Below are 23,270 nucleotides of genomic sequence, written 5' to 3' on the forward strand. Positions count from 1 at the left end.
TTTATTTTTGAAATTTGGAACAAACTGTGTCAAAGTTTGGACCATTGACTAATTTTAATTTTGAGTTCAAATTTAAAGACTATAAATATATTTAACCATTAAAATGTATGCTTTCAAATTTTGTTGGTAAAAAAAATTAAAGAATTTGTTATGGCGATTACAAATGTAAAATATAGTGAGACAAAAATATTGTATGTAGATAATTGTTGTAATAATCACATAAGTGGAAATAAGTTTTATTTTTCATATCTAAAGGAAAATTTTCTTTCTACCATGAGTTTTGGTAGGGAAAGGTGATATTAATATATAAAATTAAAAATAAGAATGATACGTAGAAAGAATTTCTAATGTTCTTCGTGTCTCTAAGTGTTGGTCCTAACAAGAAACATGTTATGAAACTTTTATTAGCAAATGTGTCTGAGAAAAGTTTTATCCTATTTGAGTTGTCATTATAATTGCAAAGATGAGTTCAAAGAAACTATTTTCATCTATAATTGAAAGCCAAAGTTAACGATTTTGCTCAGTTGCAACATTATCATTGTAATCATTTGAGATTCTGAGTGTATCGAAGATGTTGAACAAAAGACACGGTAACATCCTTTTCACAAATTATTGTTCATTGTTTAAGTTTGGGGAAAATATGTTGTTATTAAACAACATTGTTCTCAATTCTCTAATGACAAATTATGGAGAGTAAATAATATTTTGAAATGGCTCATTTCGAATATCTGTGATCCAATAAATTTGGCTTCTACTGAAAGTATACAATACATTATTTTCACTAATGATTTTTTGAAAAAAAAAACTTATAAGTTTTTTTTTTATTAGAAAAGTTAAAAGTTTTTTTTTATTTAAAATTTTCAAAGCTCGTATCGAAACTAAAACGAGAAAAATCATAAAGTCTTTTGAAATAAACCATGATAGAACCTGTTCAAATGAATTTTAAGAAGAAAGAATATATTATTTTAAGAAATTTTCTGACAGATGAAATCCATAAACAGCAACACAAACAGTTATCCGAGGTAACAAAAAAAGAACTAAGCAGAAGAAATTCTAATAGCTCACTTGAATTGGTACAAATATTTTTGAAGAATAGGAGCTATGAGCCTTTTGTAAGCGCTTTCTGTGGGATGAAAACTGTCCCAAAACACATAATCCTCAACATTCGGACACGTAGAATCCAAACTATTGCATAGTATTGCAACCTCTATTCTCCCTGTTCCACAGCATCCAGTGTCTCCCACTTTATACCCTGCACAAAATTCATGATTATTTTATGTTCGTTTGATATTGTTTTTTACTAAGGATAATTAGTTTAAGGATTGGATACCATATTTTTGGTAATTGACGATGATGTCGAGCAGAGGGTCATAGACATTGACGAAAACATTTCTGCTACTGGGAAAGTTACGATTGAGAGAACGCAGCAAGTTGGACAATTTGGTGTTAAACAATTGGGCCAAATTGTTGGGCCTTGGTGCACACTTTTTCTCCATTCCTCCACCCACTGTTCTCTGAAATGGCAAACACCCAATTGGAGGTGCACTGAACACTGCAATCCTCCTTGCACCTAACTCATTCAATTCCTTTCAAACCAAACATAAAAGAAATACTTTAAAGACCGATCATATCAAATTAAAAAACTAATACGATATTATTATGGTTAAACTAATACGATATTACCGTCAAAAAGGTGGAAGCTGAGTTCAGAAGAAGATCAGAGTAAGAAGGAAGATCGTAGAGGAGAGATCGAGTGCGATAGGTGTTGGAAATGTCACTGCTTCCTGCTACCACGATGAAAAGACTGTTGGCTAAGATAAACTTTGCTCTCTCATCTCCGACCAAACCTTTTACTTTCACTATGTACTCTTTCAACAGATCAAGTTGCCCACTTAACGACATTGATCCCTGATTAATTTTGTTAATTAATCCATCTTTCTTGCATTATTAAATATGCAGATAATTAAGGTGATAAGGTACTTTATAGATAGATAGAGATACCTCTAATATGGAGGTCAAAGGGTCGTATCCTGAGCCACCTGAAGCAAAACAGACCCCTGTCACCAAATCACTAGCCTCGAGATTTGGCTTTAAATATGCTGGCAGAAGCTCCTTGATTCCCAATTCTTCAACTGTTCATCATTTATGTTATGCATCAAACCATAAATAACACTACGCACCCACATGCACAACAAAATACTCACATTCTTACAGAGATAAAATCATTTTTCATTAAAAATTAACTTTTATATTAAAGAAAATAGTGAATATATAATAATGAGAGATAGTGCCAAAATTTTAGTATTAAAATATGACTGTTCTTATCACTACGTGGAAAAAATAACGTCACGTTCGGCTATCTTAAATAGTGTGAAAACGAGAGTAGAAAGTAAAGAATTTCGACTATTTAATTTATGATTTTATTATATCTAATAATGATGATGATAATTAAATGTCCCTTATTGAATAACATACATTAATTTGTGAATACTGGGACCCACCGTTCCTGCACGTCTGAGGCTGTGAATTGAAAACTCAACGTAGCTCAATAAATACTCTAAAGTACATGCGTCAGGGATATCGAAAATTTCCCTGAATTTTTGTTGTTCTTACTTTATTTTCTGACTTTAAAAATATGTTGATTTTAGTACGTTAAAATAATTATATTTAAATATACGGTGAAAGAATAATATAAAAAATTAACGAAATTCAAAATGGAGAGATGAAAATTTCGAAAATAATTATATTTTTTAATATATATAGTTGGTGTGAAATACAGTGAGGGGATTTAGAACTAGTGTAAATAAAATGTGCAGTGAATAAATAGAGTAAAGAAAGATAAAAATAAAAATGAAAAATATAGGTAAACAAAATACTTAAAACGCACACTCTATATAGGCAACTAGATTCGCTAGGTTTTGACAAGTCTAAAGTGTCGGTCAATTTCTAAATAATTTATATTATTTCACATGATTTTTAACTAGTTTTTATAAGTTTTATTTAGAAGAAAATTTTCAGAGGAAATCACTATATTACCCTTAAATGTTTAAATATGTAATTATCTTTTGACCTAAATTAATATTCAGAAAACATGGTTGTTAATTTTTTTTATTTTTGAAATTTATTTATTTTAGAGTTAAGACTATCATTGTATCACATTATATTACCCTTTGTCTTTTCTCTTATTTCCTCTAAAAAAAATAGCTAGGTTTTAATCATTATTGCTTACATAATTTTTTTTTTCTCTTACATTTCTTTCTCTATATTATTAGGCATTATTAATTAAAATACAAAAAATGGTTCACTGTATGAACTCTGACTAAAATATGAGCTTTCGAAGTCCTCAACGGCTTAAATGCTATCTTTTATTTATGTCTATCACTGTCGTGACAGTGGGGTGATGATACTTTCATTATGTAAGTGATACCTTCACATGCTCAGATAAGTAGAAAATGAGAGTGCATGCTTCTTTTCATACAATTTTTTTTTTATTACCAGAAGTTGAAATGATTAATATGATAGAGAAAATATAAGAATATTGTTATATCCCTTCATATGATTAATTTCTTTTACTGTAAAAATAACATTTTTTTTTCTGTTAATTATGATCTAGGGTGCAGATTGATTCTTCACAATAAAATATAATATCTCTGTGCCATTTTACAATTTTTGCCCTAAGCATTTTCGTACGAAAAATAATTATTTGAGATACATAATCTTTTACCTTCATTTAATATTATGTTTTTTACTTTTCATTTTCTTTTCAAAAAATTACAAAAATTCATTCTTTTAGAATATTTTACTTAAATAAATGTTAACGTGTATCATGTTATCTTTACTCTTTTCTTTTTATAAACACAAAACCAAATTTGTAAATATTGTTAAAAATCATTTTTTGCTGATATTTTATCATAATTTTACAAACATTTACCTGTTTACTGTGTTTAAAAACCTCTTATCTTTTATGGGAATTCGCGTCCATGTTATCGAACTCCATTCAACTATTATAATTCAATATTTTGTTATTTTTACTAATTACCACTAAACTTAATAATTCAAAATTCAATATTTTTATTTTTTTATTTATTGGTCATCACTGAACTTAATTCAATTCATATAGGTGAAGACTTAAACTAATGGACCCATCCACGTACGGGCTATTATAATGGAAATCTTTAAAAAAAAAAACTAATAAACTTCATAAGTAAATATAATATCATATTTTTAAAACCTCACTTTGCCTCTCTAATATATACTATTTTCTTTCCTATCATCTCTTTCATAATTGTACATTATTATAATTAGGGGACAAAAGTGAATTAATTTAGCTCACAGTTCATTAAATATTTAGTTAAAAATAAATAAGTTCATTAGACTTGTTTTTTTTAAATAAAAAAGATTTTATAATTTTACTAAGTTAAATGAATTGACTCATCTAAATATGTTTTATTATTTCATATATTTATCCTAATAAATTGATTTGAAACTTTTCTATATTTCTCTAAGTATTTATTTCATCAAATATTTATAAATACACCAGTTAAAAGTTATATTGTCAGCCTAAGAAATAAAATAAACATTCAAAAAATTTAAATATTATTAAATAACTCTCTAGTTTTTAAAAATTCAAATTAGAAACTTACAAAGGAATAATAAATAGTTATAATAAAAAATCAAACTGTAAACCTACATAAAAACAATAAATAGTTAAAGGAATTGAGTTTGATTAAATTCATATTTAAAAAAAGAAAAACTAAAGCTTTTTCAAACCCAAACACTCAATAATTAAAATGAGTTAATAAAGTAGTTTAAATCCATTTTAATATCTCTAATTATAACTTTTCTTAAAAATCAGAAATATATATTGTTTGTCATTTTAAAGCTTTGCAGGAAATGTTGACTTGTTTCACATAAGGACACATATATCTCTAAAGTATTATCATACAAAGTTTCACACGCGAGGAAAAATGGATTTATCTTCTTTTTTTTTCATTAAGCTGCTAAAATCTGTGTTTTATCTAACAAAGCTGTAACAGTATAAAATAAAGAATAATGGTACTATAATACATTTTTACATTTATTTAATATAGAATGTAAATGTTATAAAAATATAAAATTTTATATTTTTTTAAAAAGGAAAAAAATAAAAAATGTAAAAAATTTATGTATATGAAAGTATATTTTTTTCTAAAATAAAATAGGAAAGAAGATAAGAGATAGTTACCTATAAGGTCTGATGGAACCTTTCCATTGCTGAATCTACCAGTCGGGACGCCACCTTCAAAGTCTCTCCCATACGGAGGGAAATTCGACCTAGCAAACGATGTCGTTCTGTTGTTGTTGTTGCCGGTGTCCACCACCGAATCTCCGAACACAAACACTGCTGGAACAGACACATTCGGTGGTAGTTTCAACAAAGCCTTTGTTTTTAAGGAAACAGATAACAGCAACAATGCAAAAGGAAGAAACTGATAGGAAGAAGAAGAAAGAAGCTTAGTGAGATGAACCATGGCTGCTTCACTTCACTTTTCGCAACGTGTTTCACAACATATAACATCACTCTTATTTATAACCTACGTACTCTTTTCATGGAAATAATTATTTTTTTTACAAGCAAAAAGAATTTTATTAAAATAGGATGGACCATTAGTCCATTATGTATATACTTTAGATAATCTTATTTAATTTTTCCGTACGTGTAAAACAACTTTTACATCTATTTTTAATATACTTTAGATAATCTTATTAATATTTTGATTAATATCTGAAAAACACTTATTGTTGCTCTCATTTTTTAAAGTGAAATAATTGGTACATGTCGGGTCCTTTAGCTTTCAGGTCATTTATTGCATGAATTTGTTGTTGGCCTGAAAAACAAGACAAATCAAGGAAGCTAATTTTGCCATGAATCATGTTTTTCTTATAATTATATTAATTTGATTTTTTAGTGTGGTTGTATAATGAATGAATGATAATGCATGATAAGAATACAACTTTATTGTTTGTGTCTGATTTTTTTAGTTTTTTTCGTGTAATAATGCATGATAAGAAAAAGTCTCTTTCTTCTTCATCTCAAATATTTAACTAATTTAATTAATTTTACAAAAAAAAAAATCAAAAGTAACTGTTGTATTTTGATTTGTATTTTTATCTTTCTTTCGTCAATGTTATAGTTTATAATAAAAGTTTAATACATTTTCATATAATAATAAAAACAGTCAATTTAATTATTAAATATCATTCTTCTTGTACTGAGTGTGAAAGTCTAATTGATTTCACTATTGTACGATAAAATATTAGTTTATTTCTAAATTATATAATACAAGTTATTTATTATTTTACATTAATTTTAATATTATTTTATATTAGTTATAGAATCTCATTTGTTTAAGTGTGAAAACACATAAGTAAAATAACAAAATGAGATAACAATCACAATATCTAATCAATGAAAATGTTAAAAATTACAGAAAATCAATTAAAAATTGTAAAATTTGTAAGTATTTAACAAATTACAAAAATTATAAAAATTTAATTGAAAATTTTCAGATTTATGATCAATTTAAAACTTAGTTAGACCTAAAATATAAATATTAAAACCAAATTTTATGATAAAACTGAATCCTACTTTATCGTTTTTATGAAAATTTTAAGTTTAACAGTTAATTTGATGAAATTACTTTAAACAATTTTGGAAATAATTCTGCAAAGTTTGTCACCAATAAATTTAAAGATTTATTTTTTTTAGATAATTTTGACTCATCACTTGTTATGTGTTTAACCATTCCAATCATATAGACTATATTTATAAAATTTTGATATTCATCTAAATTCATTAACTACTTTGTTTGTATTAATGTCGACATTATTAAGACAGATGTTGGAATACATGATGACATAAGAATTCTTTAATTATACTTTCATTATTGTTTGATTTTAGTGAGTTTTGACATAAGAAATAAAATAATACATAACCATAGTTTAACGATTGGATTTACACTATCTGTGTTATTAATAGTGTATACATTTTACATCTTAAACTCAAATAGTTCTTTCCCAATATATGTTGGATTTAAAATTTATATCTGACTTACTTTTTTTTGGTGGTATTTATAGATAAGATTGGATTGAATTTTTATTTAATCCAATTAAAATATTTTGAGTTGAATCCATGTTATTGTTTTAATATATATATATATATATATATATATATATATATATATATATATATATATATATATATATATATATATATATATATATATATATATAAACAATAATTTACATTTTAGAAAATGCTAATTTCTCTTCACCATTGTCTTTTGATATAACTTTCAACTAATTATATCATATATGTAACTTGGTCAAATAATCCATATAAATAAATTAAATAAAAATTTAATTAGAGGAATAAGGAATGTTTGAATAAAGTGATTGAGACAAGAATGAAAGATAAACAAGAAATAGAAATAAGCAACCCATAATATAGAAAAAGTGATGTTGAAATTCATGTTTAATTGCGTAAATAATATACGACGTATATGATTTTATTAATATATTATCTCCATGTAAGTTTCATGTCCTTTTTTGTATTCACATTGCATCTATTTCATAATTTTCATTTGGCATTTGCACTTAATCAATCTCTAAAAAATTACTTATCTCTTAATTATTATTTTTACATCCACACTGCTCCAATAAATAAATAAATAAAAACATTAACTGTATCGAAACATATCTTCAAAGATTGAAAGAAATTGATTTAAAAATGAACAGTGAAGTTTGATTATTTGTATAGAAATTAATAGAGTATGTGCATTGATGAGATGGTAGCAGGCTTGAAGGCAGTTGAAGCAGTTGGCACCAGCCTTGCCTGGGCCCTCCTTTTGGGCTGGGCCTCCATCACAAACCCAGTAACGTGTGGGTCAGAGACTATGACCTTGACACCACATGGGCCCAGTAGCGTTTGATTTGTGGTACCAAATTTAAGGTTGAGTTGGCCCGTGCAGTGTTCTGTGTCAGGTCTATTTTATGGGCCTCAGATGTTCTTTGTATTGTCCTTTTCCATTCTGCATTGCCAAAAATAGTAAGAATAAAATAATAAATATATTTTTTTCCCATTTTACTAGTAAAAAAAGGCAGTAAAAAAATATATTTACGATATAAAATTAGTTTATATCAAAAAATTATTTTTCAAAAGGCAATGGTAATGCACAGGGTACAATTTATATTGATATTTACGTTTTAGAAAAAACTTGTACTTAAACCGACATCATCGTATGAAGTTGTAATCAATGTCTATTTAATTTTAGTTTGACTTTATTTATAGTTAAATGAATACACTTTTAATGTTTTTTAATTAATAAACTTTAATTTTATAAAAAAAATGGAAAAAATAATAATAATAAGTATTAATATCTAATTCGGGTTAGCAACTGTGTTTACTAAAAAAGTGTAAGAAGCAATTACTCAAACCTTTAGTTATATTATATATAGTTGAAAATGATAACAAATTTGTAGTTTCAGATAATCCATATCTTCCTACGAAGCTCATGTTAATATAATATTGTAATAATTTAAAAGTTAAGCAAATAATTTAATTATTTTATTCAATTAAAACTTGTTAAATAAGTTTTAGACTAACTAAAAGTTTAGTTTCTTCTAATTTTAATTGTTTCTTACGATTTTAGGTCACTGTTTAAAAATCCCTAATTTTGATATAATTTTTTAAATTATCATTTATTTATTTATATCTATGATTTTCTTAAAGTATATATTGTAAACCGTGGATTTAATTAAATAAAAAACCACAAAGTAAAATGTATGTAAAAATAAATTCAACTGAAATTATAGAATTTTCTTAAAACATGAAGACAAATTTAAAGAAAAAACAATTAAAATCACATTAAAATTTTCAAAGAAATCAAAATTATTACTTGTGTATTATTTCCTCAATCAAAATTCAGCTCCAAAAAAATGAAAATAACATTAACAAAATGAAGAATGAAGAGGAAAATGTGTAAGTATACTACACCACAAAGAAGTTAAAAATCACCTTTTCCAACTTCTTAATCAGTTTGATTGCCTTATTGTGTATGTAGTAATTGCTGAGAGCTATGCTTTATACTTTCCTGAGCTTAATAAGAAAAGATTGTCAATGAAAAGTAGGATTACAGGATTTAGAGTTGTCTTTAGTTTCAATGTTACAATAAAATTTGAGATTTATTCTATTAGAAAGTTATTAGCAAATCTATTGAACACTTTTATATGCACCTTAACTCAAACATTACTGTTGGAGCCACTTCAAATGTCAATATAGATATTCTATTCCCTCTTGGAGCCACTGCAGTGTCAAACCCATTACTGTTGCTTAACTTTGGCACACTACTTCCAAGTGTGTCCAGAACTTCCACTGCCCTCTCACCAGCTCTTCCCCAAATGGAACCTCTCTGGGATCCCTGTGAAAAAGAGAGACACCATTGATCAGTGTAAACATCAAATTTCCAATCCAAAGTCTCCATAAGCAGCAACTGTTTGATTTTATTCTGCTCATAGTTTAATAATTTACAACTAAAGAATTAAATAGTTAACTGTTTGAATGCTGTAAGAATCATACAACAAATCTATGAACTGTTCCAGAGTTAGAATATTCCACCAAAATGTTTTCCATCAGTTAAAAACCATCAATATGCAGTAGAATCAGAACCACTTCTTGTTAAGATCTCTAACCTCAAAGATTACTCTGCAGGATCAAAACAGCTTCACCACTTTCATATTTTAGGCAGCATATCTTCACTCAAAAACAATAATGTAATGGATCTTAATTTTTACGAGCTTCCAACTCATTCATAATTTTGATTCTTAGTACCATCATTCTTAGTCAGCAGACTCACCTAACATATTCAATGAAAGGGTAACAAACATTAATAACCAATTGTATAACTATATTAACCACACCATATCGGGATAGAATGCGAAAAATGAAACCAAAAACCATACATGGATATGATAAAGATGAAATTTCAATCATATATAGTTTATTAATTAAATATGCATCAACCATAGATTTGGCTATTTTAATCATTTGGTCTGACTTAGCACCTTTTAAGAAATTTGATCATGAAATAAAATAATCTAAACATGCAATCAAAGAAAATCAAATAACCATTTCACCTACCAAAACAACTTTATTTACATCACATAAAAAATCACTTTGGGATATTAATAGAAAAGGGGAAGGAGTAACAGATCAGTGTAATTGAAATATTACAAATCCATCATCAGATATATTGATGAGCTAGTAATCAGTACAATTGAATGAGGAACCTGTTGTAACCACAAAAACACATAAATCATACCATAATAAACATATTAGTGGCCTAATTAAAAAGGTAAAACCCAAATCGAAAAGACACTCCATACATACATCACAATTATAGGAAGATGGCACAATATCCTCAAGCTTTTTTTTGCCAGTTAAGATGTCAATTCCAACAAAGTGACACTTTGGGTGGAAATTTATCTAATTGATAACCAGTTAGCTCAAGAACTGAAATTACTACAACAGATTACAAACAGTACATAATGTCAATAAATAAACAGAAGCGAGTAGTGTCAATAAATCTTCCCTTGGCCATGCGATTTCCAATAGAAACACCGATATCAGAACCACACAGGTACCAAGATAAACACCAATGACTATTATTACTAACAAATTGAGCAAAACTTCTTGGAGTCAGAAATAAAATATAAGGACTTACAATAAATGTAAATAGGAAATATTTCCTATCAATTCAAAAAAAGCTGAAAGAAAAGACAAGCATAAGTTGTAACCTGTTCAAATGTTAATGAAGAAAGTGTCTACTCAAATTTGGTTGTAAATTAGAGAAATAATTACTTTTTCAGAATATAAAGTAATTAGCAATAATATAAAACATGAGGAAAGAACAAAAAGTATGAATTCAATCACTGTCATTCATTTCTCAAACAATCAGCCCCTGGAGTGGGTAGGGAGAAAGTGGAGGTTTCTCAATCTAATTATCCGGTTAGTTCTGTAGTAGTTCAATTTTGATTCCTTAAACATATTCCAATAAAAAAAATAGAACAACATACCCATCATAGAACCCAACATACCTTAACCATAATACTCACTTACGTATGTCACACTAGCAAGTTGTAAAATACTGACCACCAAAGCACATGGTATACAAGTCCATCAAACTCGGGCAGAGCCACCCTCTATTCCAATAACTTCAAATCTTAGGTCATATGAGCTTCAAGGAATCACCAATAGTCCTTGCAAGAACAGTAACCATCCTTGAAATGATGAAATCTATTAGCATCCCTCAAAATGATCTCCCTTCCAGTAACTTTTGCAATTAATTTAATTGCAGAATGGCAATCACCACAAACCCGCAAATTTTTCATAACTCTAATTTGCATTCCTTTCGGCACTTTTAGAATTCCATATGCTACAGCTAGCTTTTCACTATGATAACCCAAGCTAAGTGTCTTCTCTTCCTCATCCACATCGTGAAGGACAAAGCTACCATCAGGACAATACCCAGCTTCCCTCAACAATCCACCTAACTTCTCCAACATTTTCATGATAATAGGCTGCTCAGGGTGGCCCTTGCTGTCACCCCCGGTGAACATATGTACCTTTTTCTCCACCTCAATCCAACTACAACCAGGCAATTTCATAAAACTCCTAGACTTCATTTTCTTCCTAAGGACTTCAACATCTTTCCATCTTCCTCTGGACGCATACATATTTGAAAGCAAGACTAAAGGTCCAGCATTTTTAGGTTCTAGCTGTGCAAGTTTATCAACGGAAATTTCAGCCAAATCCAGATTCATATGAGTTCTGCATGCTCCCAACAATGCACCCCAAACAATTGCATCAGGTTCCATTGGCATCTTTTGTACTAGTTTCATTGCATCATTAACCTGGCCTGCTCGGCCTAGCAAATCAACCAGGCAAGCATAGTGTTCAATTCCCGGTTCCACTTGATATTTGCATTTCATTGATTCAAAAAGTTCAAGCCCTTCTTTCACCTTGCCACTATAGCTACATGCTGAAAGAACTCCGATGAAGGTAACATCATCTGGTGGAACTCCAGAGGAGCCCATGTTATAAAAAACATTCAAAGCTTCGTCCCCCAATCCATGCTGGGAATAACCCGTGATCATAGAGTTCCACATAACAACATCCTTCAAAGGAAACCTGTCAAAAACACGTTTTGCTCTCACAAGATCGCCACACTTAACATACATTGTAATTAAGACCGAGGCAACATATAAATCCTGATCAAATTCAGATCTCACCAATTGAGCATGCACCTGCCTCCCATGGTCAAGACTGGCCAGGCTGGCACACACAGAAAGAACACTAATTAATGAAGGGAAATTCAGCGCAACCCCTTCTATCTGCATCCTCCTAAACAAACCCAAAGCTTCTAACTCGTACCCTTTCCTCTCATACACCTTGATCAAGGCACTCCAAGTTCCATCATCCCTATCCTTCATTTCCTCAAACACACGCCTCGACTTATCCACCTCGCCAGCAAACCCAAACCCCATGATCATCTCATTGCAATCAACAACCAGCTTCACCGGCATCATGTCAAAAAGCTTAGAAGCCTCTCTCATCCTCCCACTATGAGTATAACCCATAAGCATAGCAGTCCAGGACACCTCATTCCTCTCCGGCATCACTTCAAAAAGCTTCCTCGCAACATCCACTCTCCCATTCCTTGCATACCCGGAAACCATAGTTGTCCAAGTAACCACATTCCTCCTCGGCATTTGATCAAACAGCTCACGAGCCTCGTCCAAACGACCCTCCTCACAATACCCTCCAATCATGTTGGTAACCGCTACCACATCCTTTTCAGGCATCATATCAAATAGCTTGCGCGCATCCTCAATACGAGCCTCTTGCAGCAACCCGCCGAGCATAACGGTCCATGACACCACATTCTTGTCGGGCATCTGCCAGAAGAGTCGTTCTGCTTCAGCAACATGGCCGTTTCGAACGTAGCCACGGACCATAGAAGTCCACGAAACAACGTTGCGATCGGGCATTGCATCAAATACCCTGCGCGCCTCAAGCAGCATTCCGTTCTTAATGTGGCCTGAGATGAGACCGTTCCAAGATACGGTATTTCTGTGGGACATTCTCTGGAACAAGAAAAGGGCCTCGCGCGGTTGGCGAGCCTCGAAGTACGCAGCGACCATTGTGTTCCACGAAGAGATGGTTCTGAGAGGGAGAGGCGTTTCGTCGAACACCTTGCGAGCATGACTGAGCTGACCGCTACGCGCATAACGTGCGATGGCATTAGCAGTGGAGCACAGTGATCTCACTTGCAGCAGCATGCTCCATAACACAGTGGCACGACCATGGTGACCCATCTACATATAAATTCAAATAAATCTATTAAAGGTAGAAAATAATTACATTATCAGAGACAACCTTTGTAGCAGATCTCACGGGAGTTATAAATGCCATTGAGATTACTGTGAAAAAAGGATGGAGAGCTAAGTAAGAGGTGTGCAATTTTTACTTAGCATTGATATATCGAATTAAAAAAATAAAACTCATGACAGTTGCTATGTAAAATCCTTGAACTCGGTCAAAGCAACTGACAGGTGGTTTGGTGTGCGTGCTAGATATACTCACCCCTTCTCAATTTTATATTATATAAACAAGAAAATACAAAAACAAAAAATAATTTTCAATATATTTATCTCAATTCATTAACCAATTCAAGTTATAATATATATGCATTATAATGAACATAATTATAAAAATGGTAATAATAATCTTTAAAATATTATATATTTAGTAAATCAATTATCATTATCCTTTTATACAAATGGAGTTTATTTTGACATTTAATTAATTATTTGATTAATTTAATCATAATATATTTTCACAAACATATTTGTTTCTAAAATAAATATAAAGCATATTTATTTAATTAAACATAATAAAAATAAAAATGAGGTTTGTATTGTTTTTGTATGAGATCTCCAACGTTAATAATAATATATTATTCATAAACATATTAGTCTTTAAAATAAATACAAACATATTTTCTGAATTGAAAATAATAAAATAAAGATTTTAGATACATTAGGCAATATCTTTAACATAAACAATGGATAAATAATATACAATAATAAGATAAGTGTCCATTAATTTTAATCCAATTAATTGTACACCTTTGAAATTGATATGCGGAGAGGGTAATATCGTAAAAGGAGCAATACGCGTGGTCGCGTAGACATCACGAAACCGTGTGGTACTGGAAGTCGGTTTCTCTGGCTATAAATACAACCCTTTCCCCTTCTTTTGTTTCATTTGGCTTGCGCGATTCAGAATTAGGGTTTCATCTTTGTGAAGCCCTTTGGCCGTAGCCGCCTGTCAGAGAGAGAGATTACTCCTTTCCTAGCTTTTCTCTTCTCCTCTTTTCTTGAAATCGAACCTCGATTCGTTTCTGTAGCTGAAGGATTTGGTCAAAACACAAACACTCACAACCATCCATATAAAGCAAGCTTTTATATTAACCGAAGATGTCTCGGTGTTTCCCTTTTCCCCCTCCAGGTTATGGTGCACGTAGCGAGGCCTTGATCGAATCGATTAAGGTTTGTGTTGAGCCGTTTCGTTTTTGCGTTTGTGCGCTCAACTCTGCATGTTGTTCCAAATTGATTTTCTGGATAGAACTGCGGGATGAGATTGTCCCCCCTCTTTGGATCTTTGGATGTTTTGATCGAACCCTAGAACGTGATTTTGTTTTTTGGGCGGGGATAGGTTGATTTTTATAAGTGAATGTGGAGAAATGGTTCCAGGGTTTTCTTTTGGATAACTATAAACAATGACATATTTTTTAACATAATATATTTGGTGGGATTTACCAAAGGATTTCTAAAAGCATGCAGTTCTCTCAACTGACTAATAAATTATTTTAATCTTTGGGTTGGGGATAATGAAATTTTTATTTAGTATAAACTAATAATTTTTCGCAATTCTAAATGTGGGATTCAAATCTTGGACGGGTTTTTTATATACATATTACTGCATGTTAGGTTTATTTAGTTAGGATGAAGATGTGAGATCCTGTTATGTATAGATTAGTGGGTGATTAGGTATTTCTAAACGATCTCACGTTGGATCTTGTGTGATGGAGCTAGTCTGGGCCTCTTTTAGTAATGCGTGGCTTGTGGACTGCTACTGTCTTAAGATTTGTAAAGGATATAAAATATAAAATAGTTCTTGTAATGGCTGAAACTATTGTTCTTGACTACCAAAAGATCTGTACAAATATGAGATAGTTTAGTTATTGCAATTGCATGGTGAAACAAGATTGAAATGCTTGCATAGCATGTTTGTTTCTTTGGACTTCTTCCCTATCCTCTATTTGAAAATGTTATTCTGGTGCCTAAAGCTCCGAGAGGAGATAGAGAAGAAGAGGAGGGAAAAGATAGAGAAGAAGAGAATCAAGAAGGAGAAGAAGAGGGCAAAGGAGGAGAAGAAAGAGATAAGGAAAGAGAAGAAAGAAAGGAAACATAAAGAAGGAACAACTGCAGCTACTAGTGGCAGTGACGATGACAAGAAGTTCAAGCTCATTAAGGATATTAAGGAAACCAAAGCAGATGGGAAGTTGCAAAAGGGTGAAGTCTGTGACAATGAACTACTTGAGAGGAGTGGAATTACAGAGGAACTTGAACAACCTGTTACTTCTCGGGAGCCTTGCTGCTTGTCTGATAGTACTCAAAGCAGTAAGAGGAAAAGGGGCTCCCCACAAGCAACCCATGAAAATGGTGAGGAAGCTTTGAAGTGATCACTTCATTGTTTATTGGTTTGATTGGGTAATTTGTGTTTAAGTCTAATTTTTGCTTATGTATGAAACAGGACCTGCCATTAAAATCCGACTCCCTCTAAGAAAGCACAGTGATCCTGAAGAATTGAATTCCAAATCAAAATTTAATGTGGGGTCTTCTTCAGGAAATGTGGGGGATAGTGAACATCCCTTAAATAAAACTGGTCTTGCTACTGAGCATCAGTCAAAATGTGTCACTAACACAGGTCCCAAAGGATCTATTGAAAAATCTGATTCCAGCAGTGACAAAGTGTTGCAGAGTTCTTTTAGTGGAAATGCAGTGGTCACTACGAGTACTGTTGGAAGTGACAGTCAGTCACAATATCTCAGGACTTCACAGCCCAAACGGGTTGTTGGAAACTTGGATTCTAGACATCCCAAATCTGTACACAGTTCAGTTCGTCCTGATGTTGTGGTGGGTAAAGATACGATTGGAAATGATAGTCAGTCACTGTCTCTCCGGACGACAGAGTTCAAACGGGGTTCTCTTCGAAACTCTGTTTCTAGACATGGCAATGCAATGCAGAATTCTGTTCATGGAGATTGTGTAGTGGTAAAAAACACAGTTGGAAGTGAGCGTCAGTCACAGTCTCTCAGGACTGCAGTGCCCAATGGTGTTCTTGGAAAATCACAATGTCTTCAGTTGGAAGAACCCAAACAGGTTCTTAGTAACTCTGGCAAAGTGATACACAATTCTATTCGTGGAGATTCTACTGGTGCTAAAAGTTCCACCCTTCAAAATGATCCTCAGACATTACCCAAACGGGTTAATGGAAACTCTGCTGCTAGACATGGCAAAGCGGTGCAGAATTTGGTTCATGGAGAGGTTTTGGTGACTAAAAATACTCCAGGAAGCTATCATCAGTCGATCGCAGACATTGCTGTTGATGATGCCATGGTCACAGATAAAGCAGTTGATGCCATGGACATAGATAAAGTAGTTGGTGATGCTATGGAAATGGTTAAAGCAGTTGATGATGGTAGTAAGAGAGTGGAATCTTTGTACAAGTCTCTGTTACTTATTCCTCCACTAACGCATGATGGATTTGAGTCATTAGATGAAAATTGGTTATTTAGTTCGGAAGCACAGGCAAAACCGCCTGCCTCAAAGAAACAGAAGTGTGATTCTGATGTCTTCAAGCTTTCAAGTTCTATGTGGCCTCGTGCAGAATACTTCCCTGAGGTTGATGTGTATGCGCTGCCATATGCAGTTCCATTTTGATTTTTTTTCACATTAGGTAGTTTCAAAGTAGGAAGCTGTGTTCAATTTGACAGAACCGGAGAACTATTGTTTTTTGAAAGAGGAAAAACACTTACATGGCATGCGGTGAAAGATTGCCTAATATATTCTAAACGTGAATGATGCAATTTTGTCTTCCACACCCGACGTAGAGTATTTGCAGAATGTACATAAATATAAATATATATAGATAGAGATATTTATGATTTGTTGTCTATATATTTTTAGTGAAATTTAAAACTTGAATATAATGATATTTTGTTCATCAATTATAATACTTATGAAGTTTTTTAGGCATTTGATTGCTTGTTTAAAAAAAAAAGTCTCTGATGGGTTTTTGTGATTTTGCCAATAGAATTTCAGTACTTTCTCTAGTAATTATTTTGGCTATTATTATTAATTTATTAATTAACATTTTTTTATCACTTTCTGATATGTTTTAGGTCAAAGGAATAAGTTTTGAACTATGACTTGAATGATGAAATGTGTATAATTGTGCATGGACCTGAATAATTGTCTCTCTTTATAGAAAAAGTGTACATTCCCAATTTTTTTGTGCAATTATTTTACTAAGCATGTAGGCATATACTAATTATCAAGTCATTTATACCTTATACTGTTATCATCAGTTGATATTCAGACTATAAATAATTATTTTGTTATCATATTTCCTAATATCTTAGTGATCACTGCTTGTGCATTACCAAATGTTAGCATTTAAAGTACATAATTTTCTAAATCTTCTTACATCTTACCAATCCTATGTATTTTACATTTCCAAGATATTAGACTGTATTCGTTTTTCATTGAATACTTTCTAGAGGATTAATAGGAAGGTATAATAACATGGAAATTTGCAATAATTTTCAAAACTATTCTTATACAATCAGTTTATATGAAAAAAAAAATAATAGTGGTAGACTATTACTTTTTAAAATTGAATTTTTCAATCCTCCTATCTTCATAATTAAGGAGGTTAATAAAAACAGTATAATTGTTGTCACCGGACATTTATGTTATAACTAACTTCAGACAAATCTAAAACAATTATTTGACATCTCTAACAATATTACTCCATCTTAATGAATAGATCTAGTATTTTTATTTGAACAAATATTACTGACACTTTTCAAGTCCACACTAATGTTTTTTTATGTTTCTTTTGAAATATCATCACATTTTTTGTACTTTTGTAACTCAAGCAGTAAGTAAAATATTACTTTAAGAAGCATATATCAATTACACGTTATAAACACATGAAAAAATAATTTTTATTGTTTATTTTGAATTCTTTATTTTTTTTATATATCAGTAAGAAAACTTTAATATCTTCTACCTTGGGTCATTGATTAGTAACTTTCATTTATTACAGGTTATATTTTTTATAATATTTTCATTTCTATCATTTTTTTAATCTTAAAAATTATAAAAATATCCTCCAAAAATTATAATTAGAAGATATAAATGAATTGTTTTGTTAAGAATGGAAAGACTCAAAGAAAAGGGTGAGGAGCATAGAAAGAGTCAAAACGAGTAATACAATATAAATATAAATATAAATATAAAAGGATAATTCATATATATTTGGTATATAAGATTTATTAATATGTAATAACGTATTATCATATAATTTTGTTATTTTTTTGGGCGAACTCATACCAAATGAATACGAAATTGTAGATAAAAAAAACTTGTTCTTATTCATGCACTTGGATTAAGTATAGAACAATGAACAATATGGTCTACAAGGCACATATAAAAAGTAAGGAATAACACGACTAACACAGCAAGTGCAGAAGTAAAGAAAAGGAAGAGGCTTAATGAGTTTATAGTAATGATCAATCCTTACTACTCGAAATTATGATCCTCTTCACCCTCACCCTCTTCATAGTCATCATCTTCATCAACTGTTGCATCCTGATATTGTTGGTACTCTGCCACCAAATCGTTCATGTTGCTCTCTGCCTCAGTAAACTCCATTTCGTCCATTCCTTCCCCTGTGTACCAGTGCAAGAAGGCCTTGCGTCGGTACATTGCAGTGAATTGCTCACTCACCCTTCTGAACATTTCCTGAATTGAAGTGGAGTTACCAATGAAAGTGCTTGACATCTTCAAGTTCTTGGGAGGGATGTCACACACACTTGACTTCACGTTGTTGGGTATCCACTCAACGAAGTATGACGAGTTCTTGTTCTGCACGTTGATCAGTTGCTCATCAACCTCTTTGGTGCTCATTTTTCCCCTGAACATTGCTGATGCTGTCAAATAGCGTCCATGGCGGGGATCGGCAGCACACATCATGTTCTTGGCGTCCCACATTTGTTGGGTGAGTTCAGGGACAGTGAGAGAGGCGTACTGTTGAGACCCACGTGAGGTGAGAGGAGCAAACCCCACCATAAAGAAGTGGAGACGTGGGAATGGGATCAAGTTCACAGCTAGTTTCCTGAGATCAGAGTTCAGTTGGCCAGGAAACCTCAAGCAACAGGTCACTCCACTCATGGTTGCAGATATCAGGTGGTTCAGATCACCAACTACAATTGCAAACAGTTAAATTAATCAAGTTATCATTACTTAGGGAGTGAATGACTAAAATTTTGACTATGTAACTAAAGGTTGATTAAGATAATCATTGTTGTATATTAGCTTTTACATAAAATATGATGGTGTATTATAATTTGTATATCAAAATTTTGAAATGTACTGGTACCAAAGATCTACAAATTTCTCTGTGGAGGAGAATTCTAAAGAATGCTTTTCACAATTCCAGGACAGTTCCAAGTTGATGAATGTGTGAATGTGAATAATGAATGCAGGAATTCAAATTTATGCAGGACTGAAGTACTTACAACTAGGGGTGGTGAGTTTTAAGGTCCTGAAGCAAATGTCATAGAGTGCTTCATTGTCAAGAACCATGCACTCATCTCCATTTTCCACCAGTTGGTGGACGGATAAAGTAGCATTGTAGGGCTCCACCACCGTGTCAGAGACCTTCGGAGAAGGAAAAACAGAGAAAGTGAGCATCATTCTGTCCGGATACTCCTCCCTGATCTTCGATATCAACAGTGTTCCCATGCCAGATCCCGTCCCACCTCCAAGGGAATGACACACTTGAAAACCTGAGAAAACAAAAAAAAATTCAACACACATTAAACCGACAACACAGTATCACATTCATCCATGTTAACAAAAAATAGCTGGTCCAATCTTAAGACAATACTCAAACTAATAAAACACTCATCACACCAGGGACAGGAAATACATATATCTGTGTTGTGGCTAATATGATCAAACCTAATGCTATCTTATAAAGTGATCTACATTCTATGTTACATTTGCAACTATGTTACATGTGTGTGATCTCTAACAAACAAGTAATCCATAAAACTAATTAATAGAATTTAAAAAAAAAAGCCAATAAACTTTACGAGATCTTATCATAGTTCCATGATTGTTTTATAATTTTGAACTGCATTCTTTACATTGGTGTAACAGATCTACATTGATATACAAAAGAAAGTGTAAGAGGAACGTGGATACCTTGCAAACAGTCACAGTTTTCGGCCTCTTTGCGAACGACATCAAGAACAGAGTCGATCAACTCAGCACCTTCGGTGTAGTGTCCCTTGGCCCAATTGTTGCCGGCACCGGACTGTCCAAAGACGAAGTTATCAGGGCGGAAGATCTTGCCGAAAGGGCTGGATCTGATGCTATCCATGGTCCCTGGCTCCAAATCCATCAACACAGCCCTCGGAACATACCTTCCGCCGGAAGCCTCATTGTAATACACGTTTATCCTCTCCAATTGGATATCCGACGCCACATCGCCGGTGAAGTTTCCGGTGGGGTCGATCCCGTGCTCATCGCATATCACTTCCCAGAATTTCGAACCGATTTGGTTCCCGCATTGCCCACCTTGCACGTGCAATATTTCTCTCATTCTTCTTACTCAACCGTCTCTCTCCCTTTCAATTCCACAAACACATATGTATATATATATATGAGATCTCAGAAACTGAGAGTGCCAGGGTAATGGAATGGAAAAAGTTATTATTTTTATGTTCTTGGAGTGTGGTTTGAAGCGCCAATTCTACCACCCATAATTATTCCTACCTTAACTTCTCTCCTTCTATTTCGCTCTATTTTTGTCTTTTCCCAATCCATTTTTTTCTTTTCTTTTTTAATTTTTACACTTCAACAATATTTTGCTTTAAAATTATTTAACTTTTGTAAGAAAATATGGAACCTATTTCATTTTTATACTGATTTTAAATACTACCATTTCCAAACTTTAAAATAGCGACTAATGTTGTCGGCTATTTAGAGTAGCCCACTCTTACAAGTGATAATTCCTTGGGCTTGTCGTTGACAAATCGAAGATAGGAGTTTTCTTTCTGCACTCCTAACTGTTTTTCATTTACCTCCAAACTTTTCTAAATGTTTTAAACTGGCCTTTTGACTAGGTAATTTTTTTCTTCTTCTATAATTATTCCATCTATCCATTTTTACTGCCACACATGTTTCTTCTAACCTAGCAATGTACGTGGAAAGCTCGGTGGTTCATTGAATTTTGAAATTTGGTTAAGGGGTAGACTAAATTTTTGAAATCTAGTCGCTGGAATATGTGAAAAGCTCGGTGGAATATGTGGAGAGTTCGATGGAGTATAAGGAGAGCTCGGTGAAGCATGTGGTTAGCTCAGTGAAACATGTAGTTAGCTCGGTGAAGAATAAGATCAAACCGGTTAAATCAGTAAGGCATCTACGTAGCTGGATTAAGTCAATGGAACAACTTGTATTTGGAAGATGAATGAAGTAAAATGAAATATACAAAGGTAATGAAAAAGAAAGCTAAAATCCCAAAAATAAAAAAAAATACGTTCAAATGACTTAAGATACCGAACAGTAATTACTCTTTACCTAAATTTTTTTATTATATATATATTTATTAAGGTCAAATTTCTCTTCAGAATTAAACTTGGAGGAAAAGAAAAAATCCCTCAGAGATAATAATTTGTGGTGCATCTACAACAATTTGAATTTTCTTTAAATAAAAATCATTACACATTTAGTTCACGGAATAAAACATATTTTAAAATATCCAACACGTATAAAAAGCATATTTTCAAAAATAAAAATTAACTAACTACACTTATATTTTATATCTATTACAAAAAATATAATTAAAATTATTTTTCAAAGACAATGCATATATTTAAATAATCATTTCCAACTTTTATTAAATGTTTAATTATGCAAATACACCACATATTAAAATATAATAATAATTTGTAAATAATATTTATAAATAAATTTAACAAATAACGTAAAAGAAGGTCTAGTGAGAAAAACATGTTTTCTGCCCATTGCTAACGGATTAACTGCCAGCCATACAGTGTTTTTCACGACAAACGTTTTAAAAATAGGTCCCATTTAACCTTTTCTCTTTCCTTGTCGTTTCTCTCTTTCCAAACGTGAAAAATGACATTTGAAAAGTGTATTCTTTCTTTAAAATTTCAACTAGAATTTCAGATATTTACTTGACAACAATAAATGAAACTCGTACAATTTTGGAACTTCCAAACAAAAATTACTTCATAATTTAAGATTGTGTTAACAAATGTTATGAATACTTACAAATCGAGAAGGGATGACATTAATATAGGAGCTCAAGAATCAAGGGTTTTGATAAAGATTACAAAAATGTGATTTTGGTATCTAAAATAACAAAAAGGGATAATTTTATGAGATGAAAAAGCAATTAAAATCAAAAGGTTAGAAGAAAAATGTTTGGTAAAGTGGGGATGGAATTTCAATGATGAAAACCTAAAACGTGAAATTTTCTATGAAGGTCTAAGATGGGAAATTTTGACAAAGGTTTACCTTTGTTAGTCATATTTAGGACATACGAGTTTGACTAAAGAAAAATGATACTTTTAAATATATAAATTTTTACATTTGACATTATTTTTTTTTTACTTTATATTTTTTATTTTTTTTTAAATATAAAAATTTACTTTTTTTATGATTATTTTATCTTTATATTATATGTGAAATGTATCATTTTAATATAAAATCATAAAAGATACCTACTATAAATTATGAGTAAATCATAAAAGAATGAATAAAGATATAATTAAAACTTGTTGATT

General features: G+C 31.5%; 4 protein-coding genes across 7 annotated transcripts; 1 reads left to right on the top strand and 3 right to left on the bottom strand.

Annotated features, from left to right (window-relative positions):
• Positions 1–936: 936 nt before the first annotated feature.
• On the bottom strand, positions 937–5,525 carry LOC124836937 (GDSL esterase/lipase EXL3-like). Its single transcript, XM_088105232.1, has 5 exons — positions 5,225–5,525; positions 2,002–2,132; positions 1,684–1,908; positions 1,331–1,586; positions 937–1,252 (listed from the first exon to the last, which is right to left on the bottom strand). Exons 1-5 carry the CDS (start codon positions 5,508–5,510, stop codon positions 1,062–1,064), a joined length of 1,089 nt encoding a protein of 362 aa, XP_087961358.1. The 5' UTR covers positions 5,511–5,525; the 3' UTR covers positions 937–1,061.
• Positions 5,526–8,967: 3,442 nt separating this feature from the next.
• Positions 8,968–13,669, bottom strand: LOC124836947 (pentatricopeptide repeat-containing protein At1g56690, mitochondrial-like). Of its 4 annotated transcripts, none has more exons than XM_088097381.1 (3): positions 11,152–13,669; positions 9,730–9,893; positions 8,968–9,458 (listed from the first exon to the last, which is right to left on the bottom strand). In XM_088097381.1, the coding sequence occupies exon 1, from the start codon at positions 13,411–13,413 to the stop codon at positions 11,284–11,286; it is 2,130 nt and encodes a 709-aa protein (XP_087953507.1). In that variant the 5' UTR covers positions 13,414–13,669; the 3' UTR covers positions 8,968–9,458; positions 9,730–9,893; positions 11,152–11,283. The 4 variants fall into 4 exon arrangements, with proteins under 4 accessions (XP_087953507.1, XP_047168158.2, XP_087953512.1 ...); XM_047312202.2 differs by having other exon boundaries at positions 11,134–13,669; XM_088097386.1 differs by lacking the exon at positions 9,730–9,893.
• A 696-nt stretch (positions 13,670–14,365) lies between these two features.
• Positions 14,366–17,341, top strand: LOC124836948 (uncharacterized). The gene is made up of 3 exons (XM_047312208.2): positions 14,366–14,649; positions 15,450–15,825; positions 15,917–17,341. Exons 1-3 carry the CDS (start codon positions 14,578–14,580, stop codon positions 17,104–17,106), a joined length of 1,638 nt encoding a protein of 545 aa, XP_047168164.2. The 5' UTR covers positions 14,366–14,577; the 3' UTR covers positions 17,107–17,341.
• A 1,457-nt stretch (positions 17,342–18,798) lies between these two features.
• Positions 18,799–21,215, bottom strand: LOC124836941 (tubulin beta chain-like). Its single transcript, XM_047312193.2, has 3 exons — positions 20,662–21,215; positions 19,971–20,240; positions 18,799–19,655 (listed from the first exon to the last, which is right to left on the bottom strand). Exons 1-3 carry the CDS (start codon positions 21,059–21,061, stop codon positions 18,973–18,975), a joined length of 1,353 nt encoding a protein of 450 aa, XP_047168149.1. The 5' UTR covers positions 21,062–21,215; the 3' UTR covers positions 18,799–18,972.
• Positions 21,216–23,270: the final 2,055 nt, after the last annotated feature.

This window comes from Vigna umbellata, chromosome 1 (assembly GCF_029865625.1).
Source record: "Vigna umbellata cultivar VRB3 chromosome 1, Vumbellata_1.0, whole genome shotgun sequence".
NCBI classification, from domain to species: domain Eukaryota; kingdom Viridiplantae; phylum Streptophyta; class Magnoliopsida; order Fabales; family Fabaceae; genus Vigna; species Vigna umbellata.